Genomic DNA, 15,644 nt, shown 5'->3' on the forward strand with positions numbered 1-15,644 from the left:
TCTTTCAGACGTGACTCTGGTCTAGTTCTTAGGCTCCTGAAGCCCTCGTTTAAGTAAACACGTGTCCCAAGCCTACCTGATGCATCAGAGACACAGGCTGCGCAAGGAACAAACAAGCGTTTCAGTCATATTTCTTAAAAAATAAACACAAAAAGAGAAGAGAAAGGCCTGAACCAGGAAGAGAGAAACCACTAAGAAAAGGAGATGGAAACACACCTCCTTTTCTTAGTGGTTTGATAAAAAACGATGACAGGAAAATACCAGAAAATTCCCACACTCCCATTTTCTTCCTCTTTAAAACAATCTAATTCCTGAAGCTGTCTTTTCACCTGTGTACTTCAACTGGTAGAAACCAGCGTACGTGGAAAAGCAGACCCGCATCTTAAAACAGCCTACGGTTTCGTACGTCGGCCACACGAGCGCTGCTACCTTAAAACCCACCTGCCGTCTTACTCCTGGTCCCACCCCCCAGCCAGGCTGCTCCCCGCAGACGATGCCGGGTGCTGCGTGCTGGGACCTGGCCTCCTGTGTAGACACCACCCAGGCTGCTGTCCAGCTGGCTCCTGCTTCCAGAGAAGCTGCCCAAACCCCTCTCCGGCCCAGACCCTGTTCTATCTCCTCCTTTGGAAATGGTGCTTTATTTGGCAGAGGCAGCTGTTAAAGGTAAACCAGTCCGGGGATGCAAACGCTGCCTCTGCCACCCCCTTGCTGAGGACCCCTGGGCCCGACACCCAAGTCCTCTGTCTCGTTTCTGGCGAGTGCTGACCCCGTGGGACCTGCTCCCCCCGCGAGGGGCACCGCACAGCAGTGGTCCCGTGGTCCCGCGGTGGCTGTCAGTCTAGCTACGGGGCCTGGCCCCCCATGCCCCGGCCCAGAGCAATACTGCCCGATACCTAACGGGTGATCCACAAACACCAGCCGAAAGAACTCAACCTCTCTTGACTGTCCTATCTGTACACTTTCTCTGTTTAAGTTACAAATCAGAATTAGATTTCTAGGGCACAGAGAATAGAATAGGACTCTGCATTTTATCTTCTAAATAAACGTACACATGGCTTGAAAGGAATGTTTTATAAAGAGTATCTTCATGATACACGAGAATATTCCAGTTCTAAAATTTGCACAGTACTATTTGAGGGGAACATCATAAAAGGCTTCTAAGACCACCCGCCATCCCCCCACCGCCAAGAACACGGAGGCTCCGATGGCAGGAGCGTCTCACTTACGTGGGGTCCGGTTCGTACTTCAGGACGACGCTGCCCTTGGCTAGAAGAGAGAGACACGTACACACTGGTCGAGCTCTGCCAGCAGGGACACCTCTGCTGTGCACGATTATGTGCCCAGAGAACAGTAATCTAGACTCTTGGTCCCAGCGGTCTTGAGGCAGAAAAGAGGCCTTTCCGTCTACATTCTCAATGCCATCCGCAAGCCAGGCACCAAGTGGCGTCACGGGGACGGTGTAGGAGAGGCTCACGTCAGACCACTGAGAGGCTGAAAGCTCAGCAAGCCGCTCTCAGGAGCAGGGAGGTGGGGATTAACTACTGCTTAACTCTCAGAATTCAAGACTAAATATCTGCTCCAACTGCCAGAAAGAGCATGGAACAACACATTAAAAAATGTCAAAAATTATGCTGCCGTCGTCCAAATGTAGGATTAAAAGAGAAAGAGAACACACGTCCCCTCATCCTTTACAACAATCCCTACTTTGAACGCAGCCCTGTGGGGAGACGAGGACGCCTCGGCACGGCAAGCTCCTATTCTCAGGCTTCAGGCACGACACCACGTAACTTCAATGACTGACGTGTGCCCTTTTCATCCAATCGAGCCGGAAATAAGGAATAAGTTTCAAAAAAGTAAGCAGGAATGAAAAGAAAAACAGAACTAGAGTCCCAGGTGGAATTATTTGTACTCTCGGGAGGAAACGTCGCTGCTCGGTGGCTCGAGGCGGGCGTTTAGGAAACAGAAAAGCAAGGACGTGGCCGCTACCCACAGGGCAGCAGGACCCTTGGGCAGAAGGGTGCGCCTTCTGCCGCAGGGCTGGTCAAGGTGCCGAGCCGAGCCGGTCGGTCTCCTGGGCCTCGAGACGCAGACACACCCGAGCGCTAGGACCTGCCCTCTGCTTCCACGTGGGGCCCAGTCCCGGCCGCCTCAGTGGCAGCGGGCGGCTTGGGGCTCTGGCAGGTGGGCTGGCCGGGCCCCGACACCTGCACAGGTGACCGTGGAAGGCTGGCTCAGGGAAGAAGAGCGACCCCAGCAACGCCCTTGACCCTCAACGAAAGGGATTATCAGGTATGTCTCCAGAAATCCCTCCGAAAATTGACACAGGCACTAAGAACAAAGTCACAACGTACTGAAACCTAAAAGTGAAAAAGCTCCATCAAGCAGGAACACCCACATCTTCACCATGTGTACGAGGGCAAGTTACGTCTGTACGCCAGTCAAACCGCTTACCCATGTCCTTGACTTGGCCGTATGCCTCACCGCTGAGTTTTCTAAAGAATGGATTTTCCTGGGTTAACAGAATTTTAACATCTTCCATCGAGACGGTGACAATCCTTGAATTAATAAACGGATACAACGTATATATTCCCTGTGGGAATAAAGAGAGGCGGCCGTTACGCACGGCAGCGATCTCCGCCCACGCAGGTGACGTGAGCCGCCAGCGACCACGCGCGCGGTGGGGGGGGGGCCTCCCCTCACGGCAGCCCCAGGCAGGGACGCTGGTGACACGGGACACACGCCCGCAAGCACAGCCCCGCCCCGGCGCCCGGGAAAGCTCAGCGTCTTCGAGAGACGCCCTGGCAGAAGCCGGCCCCGCGCTCAGTGGTCCTGACCCGCCGGACCGGCTCAGGATCCCGCATCCACGCCCTCGCGGCTCGTGCCGGCGGCGCTTACCTCCTGCGCCAAGCGGAAAGCGCAGTCGAACTCTTCTCCGCTGTTATTTCGACACCAGACTTTAACCCCAGTGTTGATAACCTGGGATGGAAAATAACACATGAAACGCACGTAAGTGCAAGTCAGGATAATCGACTAACATACTCCTTTCTACCACAAGGAGACAGAGCTCTGAGCAGCTGCTGAAAGAAGGAAAAAAAGGAGCGGAAAATACTTCAAGAGTCATCTGACTGAGAGACGTTCTCGTGGCCCGACCGATACTCTCACACGGCTGTGGTTTCTGTGGCTTCTACGGACTGATAATTACAACAGACGTGAAAACCAGGAAACTCTGAGAACGCAAGAAGAGCTCAGCACACATGCCACAGGCCATCGCGAGCAAGGATGCCGTCGGGCTGGAAGCCCCAGCGGACACCCTAGAGAGGACAGGAAAGACGGCACCTAATGGCCTCGCGGTGTCCTGAGAACACCCTGACCTCGGAGGCTTCCAGACCACAGAGACGAGCTGCGTTAAACAAGCAGGCAAGAGGGGAGTGAGCTGGGAAAGCGGCAAAGCAAATGAAAAGAGCGCCCAGGAGTGGAAAAATTCTAAGGAAAATGGAAACAAACAAAGCCAAGCGCCCACGGAGCAGCGGGCGGACGTCGGTCCCCTGTGACACAGACGGCATGAGCCCAGCGGGGCAGACAGGACACGGCCGGGCAGCCTGTGCCGGGCAGCGTCTGAGGCCCCGGGCCGCTCGGCTCCCCTCCGCCCGCGACGGACAGACCGGCGGGGCCGCATCAGGGCCGCCCCCCACCGACCAAGTCCCAGCAGACGCCACAGCACAGCACGCTGAGCGCACGCGGGCCCCAGGGCTGTGTGAGCGGTACCTTCACCCTCTCACTGTTGTTCAGCAGCACGTTTCTCAGCTCCTTGGACACCATGTAGAGCTGCCTTCTCTTCCCCTCCACGGTTCGAGTCAACAAATTCATCTTTGGGAAGGAAGGGCCCAAAGCATAAAATTTCCTGTGAAAAAGACAGGGCTGCTTACGGGAGCTCCGATCAGAAGGTGACGAACGCCGCTTGGCGTCCTGCGCTCCCCGACATTTCTCAAAGCTGCTGCGGTCAAGGGTGCCGCTCTGCCGTGGACGCCCACCTTCCCCCGCTTCACCTGGGCCTCCAGAAGCTTCGCCCTAGCGCAGCTAGATCTGGGACCTGCGTCAACAGGTGCAACTTCCCCCCTCAACTGCTGCTCCAACACCACACCTGAGAGCACCCACCTGGCTCCACGGGCATTTTAGGAGGGATTTTTACAAACACAGGCAAAGGACCAGTTATCTACAAGACAATGAATGTAAGTGACCACTCTGGTCTAAAGATACTAAGTCCAACAAACAAGGAGGAGATGAGCCCAAGACCGTTATCCTGAGCACCTTGTTCTACCTGGAAACCCCCCCAGACCCACTACTCTTCATCTCCTAACCGGGAACAAGGCTCGGGGAGCCCTAGCCGCAGTCCACAGTTTTCCATCTCTCTGTCACCTACACCTCTGGGCGGTTTAGGTTCTCTGATTACTGCTCACCTTAGATTGAAGGGTTCAGTAAACACCCTCTAAACTTTCATCCAGCTCTGACATGCGTTGTTAAAAAGGGGCTAAATGCGAAACTCCAGTTAAATGTGACCACATGGGCATTTAGCCCTACGGTAAATTAAAAGAAGAATTCAAAATGCTGAATTCATCCTTACTGGATAGGTGGAAATAATGGGTCGTCTTCAGGAATAAATACAAACGGATCTTCTTTAAATCCAAATAACTTCATTTTCTTAGACGGAGGAGGACTAGGAAGGGAATGGAGACGAGACCATCTGTCACCTGAGGAACGCTGCTACATCCCAACAGCACACGCGTCCTCCCGCCCCGCCCTCGTCCCAGCTCCGTGCCGCCCGGGCTCTGCAGGGAAGTGGGTCTCTTCCCTCCGGAGGACAGCCAGAGGCATCCACCCCGGGGCTTCATTAGCACTGAACCGGGTCCTATACAGCAAGGATCTTCTCACCCCTGCAAAAGCACCCCCGAGAGAGCTCTGGGTTCCTGTTAATCTATGAGGGCTGGGGAGACACAAGAACATGAGGCTCAAGACACAACCGTTTCTTACCCACACACACCATCTTTCTTATTTCCATTAGTCGCTAAATTCTCAGCTCTTTCAGTTGCTTCTGTGTCGCTAACACCAGTGGCCGGTTTACCCTCCAGCTCCAAGGGGTGGGAGACGCTCCTTCCCGTGGGATCTGCGGGGCCCGGCTGCACAGGCCCCCGCGGCTCTGCAGACTCACCCTGCAGCTGGAACAGGGGAGGGGGTAAGCTTGTTTAAACTCAGACAACAACCTCCTCTGCCCTGATACAGGAAAAGAAGGAACTCAAAACATCGCAAAATCCATCCAAATGAATACAGCATCTCATGTACAAGAGAGAGACAACAGAATTTTTTTTAAACAAAGTGTTTTAAATCTATCTGCTATTATAAGCAGAATTCATGGACACTGATTCTAGTTTTAACTTCCTGTTTCCTAGCAAAGGCCAAAAACGCCAGCTTGGCTTCACTCAGAAATGCTGCCGTGCGTCTGCTCTGCGTGATGAGTCGCAGGCCGCCCCAAACATACTATGCGGGGCCGAGAAGACAAGGACATACATAAAGGACAGTGGAAGCTCTCCAGGACCCCTGGATAAACCGCTGTGGAGATTAGAAGAAAGATAGTAGAAAGATAAAGTACACCTCTAGGGACCGAGAAACTACCTGGAGAAAAACAAACTTCCGATCCGGGATAACGGTATAAATTTGGTTTTAAGAATGTGCAAAATGTTTCACTTACATTAATTTTTTATGTATATTTTATATACGATCTTATATTTAAAAAACTATTACATAACACATAGCACAGTGACTACAAGGTAATAACACTGTTGCATATTTCAAACTTCCTAAGAGCAGATCTCCGAAAGGTCTCACCATGAGGAAAAACATTCTGTAACTACGTATATACAAACAGAATCATTACATTCTCCACCTGAACTAATATAACGTTGTATGTCAGTTATGCCTCAACTTAATAAAATTCTTTAAAGCTACACGTCCTTTCTAACAGGTCACAAGATTGGTAAAAGTGATAATTCTCGATCCCTATGAAGTGAGTTTACGAATTAGGACACTTGAACACAGAGAAGTTCAACGTGTCCCTCAGTTCACAAAGCTATTCAGTGGACAAGTTGGTAAGGTTCTAAAGCTATTAGCACTAGGCAACACTGCCTCCCAGAAAATGTACTCTATTTAATTGTTTTTTTTTTTTTAAAAAAAGCAAAACAGAACAAACCCCCAAACCCTCTGACAAGGCTATCAATGGTACGCACGCTTTCTACGCCCACCCGGGCTTGCCGGCCGGAGCCCGTCGCCCACGCCCCTCTGCGCAGGAGGCTTTTTCTGTTCCATCGCGATGACCCAGACCTAATCCTGCGCCCTCACAAGAACACCAACAGCACTGTGTCAGCATGGCTCTCCCTGGCTCCAATGCTGGCTGTATTTACAAGTTCCATCACTTCAACTAGACAACAGCGTCCTGAAGACTGAGAATCTGAGTTATGAACGTGGCCCCGGCAGAGTCACGCTGGGCGAGCTCACAGGGCAGGCCGCCAAAACAGGCTTCCGCAGCTAAATGAATGAGGAACTGACATACTCACAGGAGACAGGAGAAGTAGTAAGATTTAAATGAGCAAGTGACACCAAGTTGTTCTACAGAGTAAGATGCCGCATCAGAGGTGGCGCACTGAAGAAAAAGCTCAAAACCACTTACGTGACGAAAATGTCAACAGAGCCCCAAGTGCAAGGGAGTCTGAAGTACATGTACGTGACGGGCTCTGACCAGTACCCTTGTAGTACAGCACCAGTCGTGCACTTTGACCAGGTCAAATGTGACCGGTGCTACGTAAGACGCTTCTTACAGTGAAAGTTCACACTGTTTTTAAATCTTGGAACGAAAGCATGAAAAATATTTCACTAATAACTTACTTTTAATGGCATGAAAATCACATTATACTGCGATAAATAAAATGTCATTAATCTCACTTTTTCATTTACTTCTTAAAATGTGGCTGCAAGAAGATTTAAGTGACCGTGTGGCCAGCGTTCATGTGTTAGGGAGCGCTGCTCCAAGCTCCGTGGCCCCATTCCTGACCGGGAGCGAGGGGCTGTGACAGTCAGGGGCCCCGCCTCTGGGAAAACCTCTCCAACCTCACGAGCGCGGCGGCGACGGCCCGCAAACGCCACGTCGCTCCAGTGTGAGGCTGTGCCCCGAGCATTTGTCTGGATTAGCTGTAGCCCAGAGAACGGTTTCCCTTCTGTTTCTCCAAAGGCCGAGCATGAGTTGTCCTCGTTTTCCAGCATGCACTGTGACTCAAGCCATGTTCCACGGGAACGGAAGGAGGGCTGATGGACACGCTAATAAAGTTCCCCACGTGGATACACTGATGAAGGGGAGGAGCGCGCATCACACGGCAACTTTTCACACGGCAACTCTGTGTCAAGACTCAAGGCCGCCCTCTCCGAACCCCTCGGCTTCACGGCCTCCCTTACGTGACCCAGCGCGCGGCTGAGGCTCGCTCGACAGCTCAGGCCCCATCTGTGTCCACTTCCGCCAGGCCCGGCCAGCTCGTCGTCACCTCCCGTGGCCAAGGCAAAGACGGGCTGGCCTGAGGCTGGCAGCGTGGTCCCGCCTGCAAACGACCCACAGGAGGGCAGACGCGGACACTGGCCTGCAGGGTCTTTTTCTGACCCTAGACCACAGGGCAGTAGTCTTTATGGCTTTCCAATTTTCATCACGGAACTAGATTTAAGATACAGAAGAAATGCACTCCCCAACTCCACCTCTTCCACTCCCCTTGTAAGACACGGCTGCCTTCTAGAGAACTCAAACCTTCAGTGTAAGAGCAGCGCCGCCGCCGCCGCCCGGCACCCAAGACGCGCCACTGACCTCGGCCAGCTTCTGCCTCAACCGCACGGAAGACCGCACGGTGTGCTGCACTGTTGTGGAAGACGTTTACCTTTGGGGGACGTTTATTCCACGGCATCGAAGACGTTTTCACTAACACTGCCACGAAGAACCCTCCAGTGTTTTGATGATGTGGTAATATCCTAAGACTGAAAGAGAAAAAAAAAAAAAAACCCCACACCATTTACCCTTTTTAACTGATCCTACGTACACTCTTCTGCTGTAAATATTCACCCAACCCTCACTGACAGAATCATCAACGTGTCACGTGTAAAAAGTTACCGTAGTGGCCAAAGTATTACCTAGTGAAGCCCAAGCCGTGCATTTGCGTTATTTACAAGTGCTCAGTGCCTGCAGCTCGGGCCCTGAGAACCTTCCTCGCTGAAAAGTTCCCGCGGGAGGGGTCGGCCGCGGGCGCAGCCCAGGCCACGCGGGACACGCCAGGGGTCCCGCCTCCCCACAAGCTCACCACCGCTCTAGGTGCATTGCCCGCGACTTCTCGGGGTCCTTGGGGGGAAACATGGTGGGCCGGATGTGGGTGTGTCTGCCGTGCGGGACGTCGCCCCACGCTGCAAACCACTGCCCGTCCTTCGCCATCACCTGTGGAAGGAGAGGGTGGGGTTCTAGATTACCAGCCCCACCTAACAGCAGGAAAAGTCAGAGTGGGCGATGCCCACTTCTCTCCAAAGCGAGGACTGTCTGCCAAGATCAAAATGAGACATAAAAATGTCCTGTTCTATTCCATGAAACAGGACAATCATCCTATAAAGCATCATTTTCATTTTCCATGTGGGTTTTTTTTTTTTTTTTCTCTTCTAAAACAAGCCTCAGATTGTTCCTCGTTTAAAACTGAAAAGTGAGTTGTTTCATATTGGAAGCAAGGCTTGAATTCCAGCCAGTTAAAAGAAAAAAAGCAAAACTACACTTACGGGGATGAGAATAAACAAAGCTGACTTCTAATTGCAGGATAAAGACAGGAAAACTCTTCCAGGGCCAGAGAGAAATATTTGTGTAGTCATACCATTTGTCATTAAACATAATTTTGAAATTGAGTCTCAGTTGCATAACCAAATGTACTATTTATTCAAGTTACCCAACTGTGGGTGCTTTAAAACATCCAAAGTCTAACAGGTCTACCAGGTGGATATGCCCTTCTGAGTCCGAGTCCTTGCAGAAACACTACCTTCCACTGTGTGAGTCCAGGCATCCACTTTAGTCCTGGCAACTCAGAGGACACATCAGCAAGTTCCAAGGCACCTATGTATCAAACAAAAAACAAAACAAAAATTCACAATAAGCCAAGTGAAAGAAACTAATTATGACAGCTCACATACCGTATGATCCCATTTACAGGAAATGTCCAGGGAGGGCAGATCCACACAGGCAGAGAGCAGATTAGCGGTTCCTGGGCCGGGCGGGGGTGGGAACAGGGAGCGACTGAAAATGAGCCCTTCTCGAAAGTGCAGTGAAGTCACTACAGACCACTGACAGCACGCTCAGAACAAGTGACGTTACGTGCGTAAATGACAACACAGTAAAGGTGCTGCAATAAGGAGCTGCAGAGTCCACACCACGTCCGAGACAAAGTCCACGGCAACAAGAGAAGCCACCGCAATGAGAAGCCCGCACACCGCAAGGAAGAGTAGCCCCCGTTCGCCACAACTAGAGAAAGCCCGCGGGCGGCAACGAAGACCCAACGCAGCCAAAGATAAAGAAGTAAATTTATAAAAAGAAAGAAAAACAGCTTCTTGTAGCACTACTACAAGAAGCTGTAAGTTAGGGCCATTACAGGAAACCGCTCAAATGAACTACCATCCACAGACCACAGACAGATCAGACGGTCTCAGGAAGAGGAAAATCCAACATAAGCTCCATGGAAGCTATGAAAAATGCAGGCAATCATGAAAACGGAGCGAAAGAACCCCTGAGGTGGAGGTCCAACAGCAAGAAACCTCTGACAAAAGCATCACACTGACCTCCACGAGTCCATCCAAATATTCTGGCTTTTAAAAGCAAACACCAGATGAAAGTGCAAGTGTACGAAAACTGGTTTTCTCAATCAAACATTGCTCTGGGCTCAGCAGTGACTTTCTGCCCGCATTTGGGTCAGAAGCTGCCCACGCTGGCCCAGCGCGTGTAGACCGACTGCGTATCGGCCACCCTTCCCCCAGCGGAATCTGAGGACTTCCAGGTGGGGACCACAGCGTCTCCAGTCGAAATCCCCAGCGACTGCAGAGTACAAGGCCCAGCCGAGGCCTACTGTCTGATGAAGCCACGTCCACACGTGACACCTACACATGACGGAGGATGGACGTGAGGCATCTACACTGTGGTCTGGAGCAACCACGTGCAGAGATGGCTGTGAGAGCAGAACCGAGACTGGAAACCCACCTGCCTGGTTGGAAAGTAATTACAGAACAGGACACTAAGAGTTAAATTTACTATCACATGACGTCACCCGCAGCGCTCCTCTTCACATGCCTTTGGAAATAAAGTACCATCAAAAATGTAGAGCTCATGACCATGCAAGAAACACGGTTCAGAAATCACGTCTTTATGTAAGTGTAGCAAAACAAAATAAACACAACACAGGAAATTCAGGTCGGAAAGACCCCAAAGGTGCAAACAATCAGAGGGCTGTCCACACAGCACAGAGACCACTCAGCCACTGAGAATGTAACGGAAGCCTGGACGGTCTCGGATACGCCTCAGGAAATGCACACCTGTTTCAACATCTGCATTTCAACTTGCTTCACACATAAGTAGAAAACTCGGTAGCATTCCATTCTGGAAATGCAGTTAGTCTGAAATTTCCAATTATTTCTGTTAAGGAGAAACTGACGGAAAGGTTAACATTCCAGCAAAAACATGAAAACATTATGAAATGTTCTTACAGCCTGTCTGGCCCCTCGGTATAAAACAGTGTGATAAGACCTCACTCCCATTAGGATGGTCACTATCAAAAAACAAAACAAAAAAACCACCACCACAGTAACAAAAAAACCCCAGAAAATAACACGTGCTGGCGAGGATGTGGAGAAATTAGAACCCCTGTGCGCTGTTGGTGGGAATATAAAATGGTGCAGCTGCTGTGGAAAACAGTATGGTGGGTCCTTAAAAATCAACACAGAATTACCACCTGGTGCAGCAACTCCACTTGTGTGTGTGCACATGAGGCCTGAAGGCAGGGTCTAAAACAGTTATTGGTACAGCCATGTTCAAATCAGTGTTTATTCACAACAGCTAAAATGCAGAAGCAAAACCAGGTGTCCATCAACAGATGAACAGATAAACAAAATACGGTCTAAACACTCAATGGAATCTTTTCAGCCTTAAAAAGGAAGGAAATTCTGATATACTATATAACATGGGTAAACTCTGAGGACATTATCCGAAAAGAGGTAAGCCAGTCAGTCACAAAACAACAATACTGTAATGATTTCACTCAAAGGAGGTATCTAGGGTGGTCGAAGTCACAGGGGCAGAGAAATAACGGTGGGGGGCAGAGGGGATACTGGGCAGCTGTTTAATAGTCCAGAATTTCAGTTTAGCAAGGGGAAGAGCTCTGGAAATTGGCTACACAACAACGTGAATTTGGTTAACACCGCTGAACTATATATTTTTAAATAGTTAAGATGGTACATTTTAAAGTTATGTAAGTTTTACCACAATTTTTTAAAGAATGCAACAGTGTGGTAAGGATCTGACATAACCTTTCAAACTTAGAGAAACAAAATGGACAAACCGCATGATTCACGAAGCACAGCAAACCCCATTACATAAGCATGTTTTTAATCAGGGATACCTCATTTTAGGGCTTACAGGCTAATCACACAAGCAAACGTAGAAAAAGCCTACAGAAACAAACACTACAGCAATAAAGGTTTTGAAAAGCACATACTCTTACTGAAAGATCATCATGCACTTACCTTCACTCTTTTCCAGTAAAGATGCTATGACTGCTTCATCTTCAATGGGGTTCAGCGAACACGTAGAATACACCATCCTGCCGCCTCCCGCTAGCTGCTCAGCGCCCCGAGTTGCGATCCGCAGCTGTAAACTAAGGGCCGCGGGCGAGGTCACCCTATGTGCCGAGCACATCCGCATGGCACATACGTCAAGAGGCACTGACTGTAGCACATATTCATTACAAATTTTATGACAGACATAATAAAATATAAAATACTCTATGTAAGATGAGCAACTCCCATATAAAGAAAAAAATAAAAATTTTAAGATTTTAAGTGAAGTTAGAGTAACCCTACATAAGATGTTCCCTGTTTACCTAAAAAGCACCTATTTATAGATGTTGTTACTGTTCTGTTAACCTTTCCCAACATGCCAACAAGCAAAGCATAAAGCTGATTAACAACTGAATTCAATATATTAGCTCAATTTCACCATTAAAAAGTCTCCACACTTATAGAAATGTTTGCTTTTCTTTCCAAGAGCAGTTTGTATCTCTTAGTACATTATAATCCCAATTACCTGTTTCACAAAAACAGTAGTAAGTTTTTAACAGAGAAACAAAATTTCCTGAACTTATTTATGATAAACATTCATTAGTACCCTCCAGATCACCCATAGTTCTATATTTGTATAATTTTCATGTTAAGGGAAAAAAAGAAAGCAAAGCTCTGTAGGCCATACAATCAAAACAGCTATTTTAAAAATCCCTCTGCATGGAAAATCACTATAATACACGAGGCATGACAGAAATTATCTTTGAGTTATAAGAGTTTCTTTTTCCTTTCACTTCTAAGAACTTTCCAAATTTTCTTTAAAGACAACCAAAACATATTTCTGAGAGGTCAAAACGTTAAGCAAAATAATTCAACACGAACGGAAAACACAGAGGAGAAATTATAGTAAGAAATGGTCATTTCATGGAAAACACGTTTGAAATGTTACAGGAACCTTTTATAAAAGGCATTCTTCGCAATAAACGTACACCTGAAATGTATACAATCTTCGGCTTCCTGCTCTCGAGAGGTTTTGAAAACAACCACTCCTGACAAATAAGCAAACTCGCGTGAAGGTGGCCATTGGCATTCTGAGGCTTTACAGTCAGTCAGCTGAAGCTCTGGATGCCCAGGTAACTCGACCCGAACCCTTCCCTAATCTCTCAGTCCCGCGGGGCTACCAGTGACGCGGTTTACTTACCCGTGCAGCTGCAAGCTGTTCAAGGCGCTCCACTTTTTCCAGACGTCAATGTTTTTTCTCATAGTGCCATCTCCACTGCAAAGAAGGATACTTAAGAACTTAAAACTCTGTGCCGGTAAGATGATCACGGCTCAACAAATGTCATATTCGAGTTAGATTACAAAACAGGTATCATTATCATTATTATAAACACCAATTAGAAAACAATCTAAATTCTCACAAGCTACAATAAACTTTCTAGTTTTGTTTTCGGAACACTCTAGTACACTAAACTAATTGCACTCCAATTTCAACGCAATAAGGAAATAAAGATTTGAAAAGAACACCTCTCTCAACAAAGAGAGAGTAATTTGTTTCCATCTGAGAAAAAATACTAGCAAAACTAATCTTCAGACCTAGGACACAGAACCTTTTGATCCTGCTACTTAGAAAAGAAACTTGGCTAATCAACAGTTAACATTTTAATCAGAATTATAAGAATAATGATAAACTTACACTCATAAAGGATTCCCACAGCAAATTCAATTAAGCCAATTTAATTTCTTTACCAAGATTTTTCTACACATCACACTTAAACATTTTTTAATTTCTGCTTTTACTTAATGGAAATCGTTTACATGTAAATTCCATAATACAGAGTTGATCAATTCATCTTTCTGTCCATGTCGAATTTTATCTACTCAGAATTTGAGTAATTCCTGTGTCTGCTGGCTTTCTCTGTAAAATTTAATTTTCCTTGATGGTCTAGTCACAAGGTGTCCTTGAGGTGAAGGGTCTGCAGGATGGAAACGTCCTATACGATATAACTGCTTTCAAATGACATCCTTTGCTTGTATGGTGGTGGCTTAAATTCAAATTCCCCCAGCTTACAGCTCAGAGCCCATGAGGTCATGTCTTTCTCACAGTATGATATTTGTGATCAAAAGAACACGGGGGTGGGAAAAGTCAGTTTTTCTGACCCAAAGGAAAATTAAAAAGCTGCAATCTAGAAAGGAAGGAACGTAGCTCATGGCCTATTTCCATTTGTGTGAAGGCGAGTTCCTCATTCGACAGGCAGTCACGCTCAGTGCTGGTGAGTTCTGCCACCAGCAGTCATCCGCCCCTTGTGTCAATGAGACAGGATTTAATTCCCATGTGTCATATTTGAACACTGTGTGTAGTGCTAACAAAGTTCTGTGGCAGTGCTTGTACTATGGTCTCAACAAAGTCACGTGTTCAGAAGGTATTCAACACGTGTGACACCAGTGCCTATGTCACTGCCTCCAGGAAATTAACAGACATTTTAAGTTTTGTTCTCTTCTTTTTGGAAAAACTCAGTTATTCAGCTATGCCGTGAAATTCTTTTATAGGTAAACTCTAAAATTTGTTTGTAAAATTTGAAGCAAGGCACTTGTACAAACACACATGAGTTTCCCAAAGGTTGGAGCCCCTGAGTTTCACTGTGCTACGTAAGATTCACCACAGAGGCCCCATGTGATCACGTATCATCCTGTGACAAGTATCCTACACGCTCGCCGGAAGTAAGCACAAGCAAGTCGCCCCCGGCCCTAACATCCTGAGAGGCCTGTTAACGAGCCTTTATGCTTCCCTCTCAGGTATCTTCTTCGTGTCCCTTTTTAAGACGATCAAAACCACCCCCTTTCTGATCTCTTTGTTCTGTTTATCACTAAAGTTGAGTTTCTGGCTTCTGATTGACGCTCACAGCGTCTCTCGCTCTTCAAACCAGTTGCCACAAGATTCACACCTGCAACTGCACACGCACCGTGTGCAGATTCACCGTAGACTATATCTGATTTGATTTCGAGTGGACTCTGGGCTTTCTGGCCTCTTAATCGTACCTGCAAGGGACGTCACACAAGATGCGGTCGTAGAAGAGAATCTCCTTCTTCCCGTTCACGTCCATCTGGAGCCGAGGGATGCAGGAGGCGTCGTGGTTGACCACCATGACGCAGGGACTGCTCAGCCGCTTGGCCTGATGCACAAGCAGGTAACAGCGCTTGTTGTCCACGTCGTTCGCGATGACAAACCCCTCTGGGAACGTGAAACCGCGCGTCAGGTGAAAGGTGGCGTAAGTGGAGCAATCTCCCGAAACGTGTAACCCCTAGGTTGGCAGGTGAGACGGGCAACGGAGCAAACTTAAGACCGAGCCTGAGACTTGCTAGAACTAGGGAAGTGGTCCAGACAAAGGAACCAGGTGGCTTGGCAAAGATTTTACAGTCACCCGAAATGCCAGAACTTCAAAATTGATCTGTTCAACAATTATTCACTTTGTACCAATTACTGTGCCACAAGGAACGTTTCCATTATTAACGATTAACTAAAACGGAAGGTGAGGGGAGAAAGATGTAGAAAACAACGAACTCCCCCAACGAGGGTTTAAAATAGTACACGTGTGCTGGGCCTCCATCCTAGACTCTGCGAATCTGCTTCCTGGGGAGGGGCCGAGGCTCCTGAGGGTCCACCGCTCCCTGGGAGGCTCTGGCCTTTGCAGTCTTACGTAATGTCCTCCAAGTTCAAGACGGATGTCCCATGTGGTACGTGATGTCTGGTAATGTCACAGAGCTTGCCT

At 48.2% G+C, this 15,644-nt stretch overlaps 1 protein-coding gene across 1 annotated transcript in view; it reads right to left on the reverse strand.

Moving 5' to 3' along the window:
- Positions 1-15,644, reverse strand: part of NSUN2 (NOP2/Sun RNA methyltransferase 2) — a 28,422-nt gene that overhangs the window by 1,665 nt on the left and 11,113 nt on the right. Inside the window, exons 7-18 of the mRNA XM_059061181.2 lie at positions 14,914-15,106; positions 13,076-13,150; positions 11,842-11,972; positions 9,096-9,169; positions 8,382-8,512; positions 7,965-8,061; positions 5,029-5,213; positions 4,622-4,714; positions 3,766-3,901; positions 2,896-2,976; positions 2,452-2,590; positions 1,227-1,266 (exon numbers count right to left, since the gene is read on the reverse strand). Of these exons, the coding sequence (XP_058917164.1) occupies positions 1,227-1,266; positions 2,452-2,590; positions 2,896-2,976; positions 3,766-3,901; positions 4,622-4,714; positions 5,029-5,213; positions 7,965-8,061; positions 8,382-8,512; positions 9,096-9,169; positions 11,842-11,972; positions 13,076-13,150; positions 14,914-15,106 (1,375 nt within the window). The remainder of the gene's footprint in view (positions 1-1,226; positions 1,267-2,451; positions 2,591-2,895; positions 2,977-3,765; positions 3,902-4,621; positions 4,715-5,028; positions 5,214-7,964; positions 8,062-8,381; positions 8,513-9,095; positions 9,170-11,841; positions 11,973-13,075; positions 13,151-14,913; positions 15,107-15,644) is intronic.

Source organism: Kogia breviceps, chromosome 4 (assembly GCF_026419965.1).
Source record: "Kogia breviceps isolate mKogBre1 chromosome 4, mKogBre1 haplotype 1, whole genome shotgun sequence".
Lineage (NCBI taxonomy): Eukaryota > Metazoa > Chordata > Mammalia > Artiodactyla > Physeteridae > Kogia > Kogia breviceps.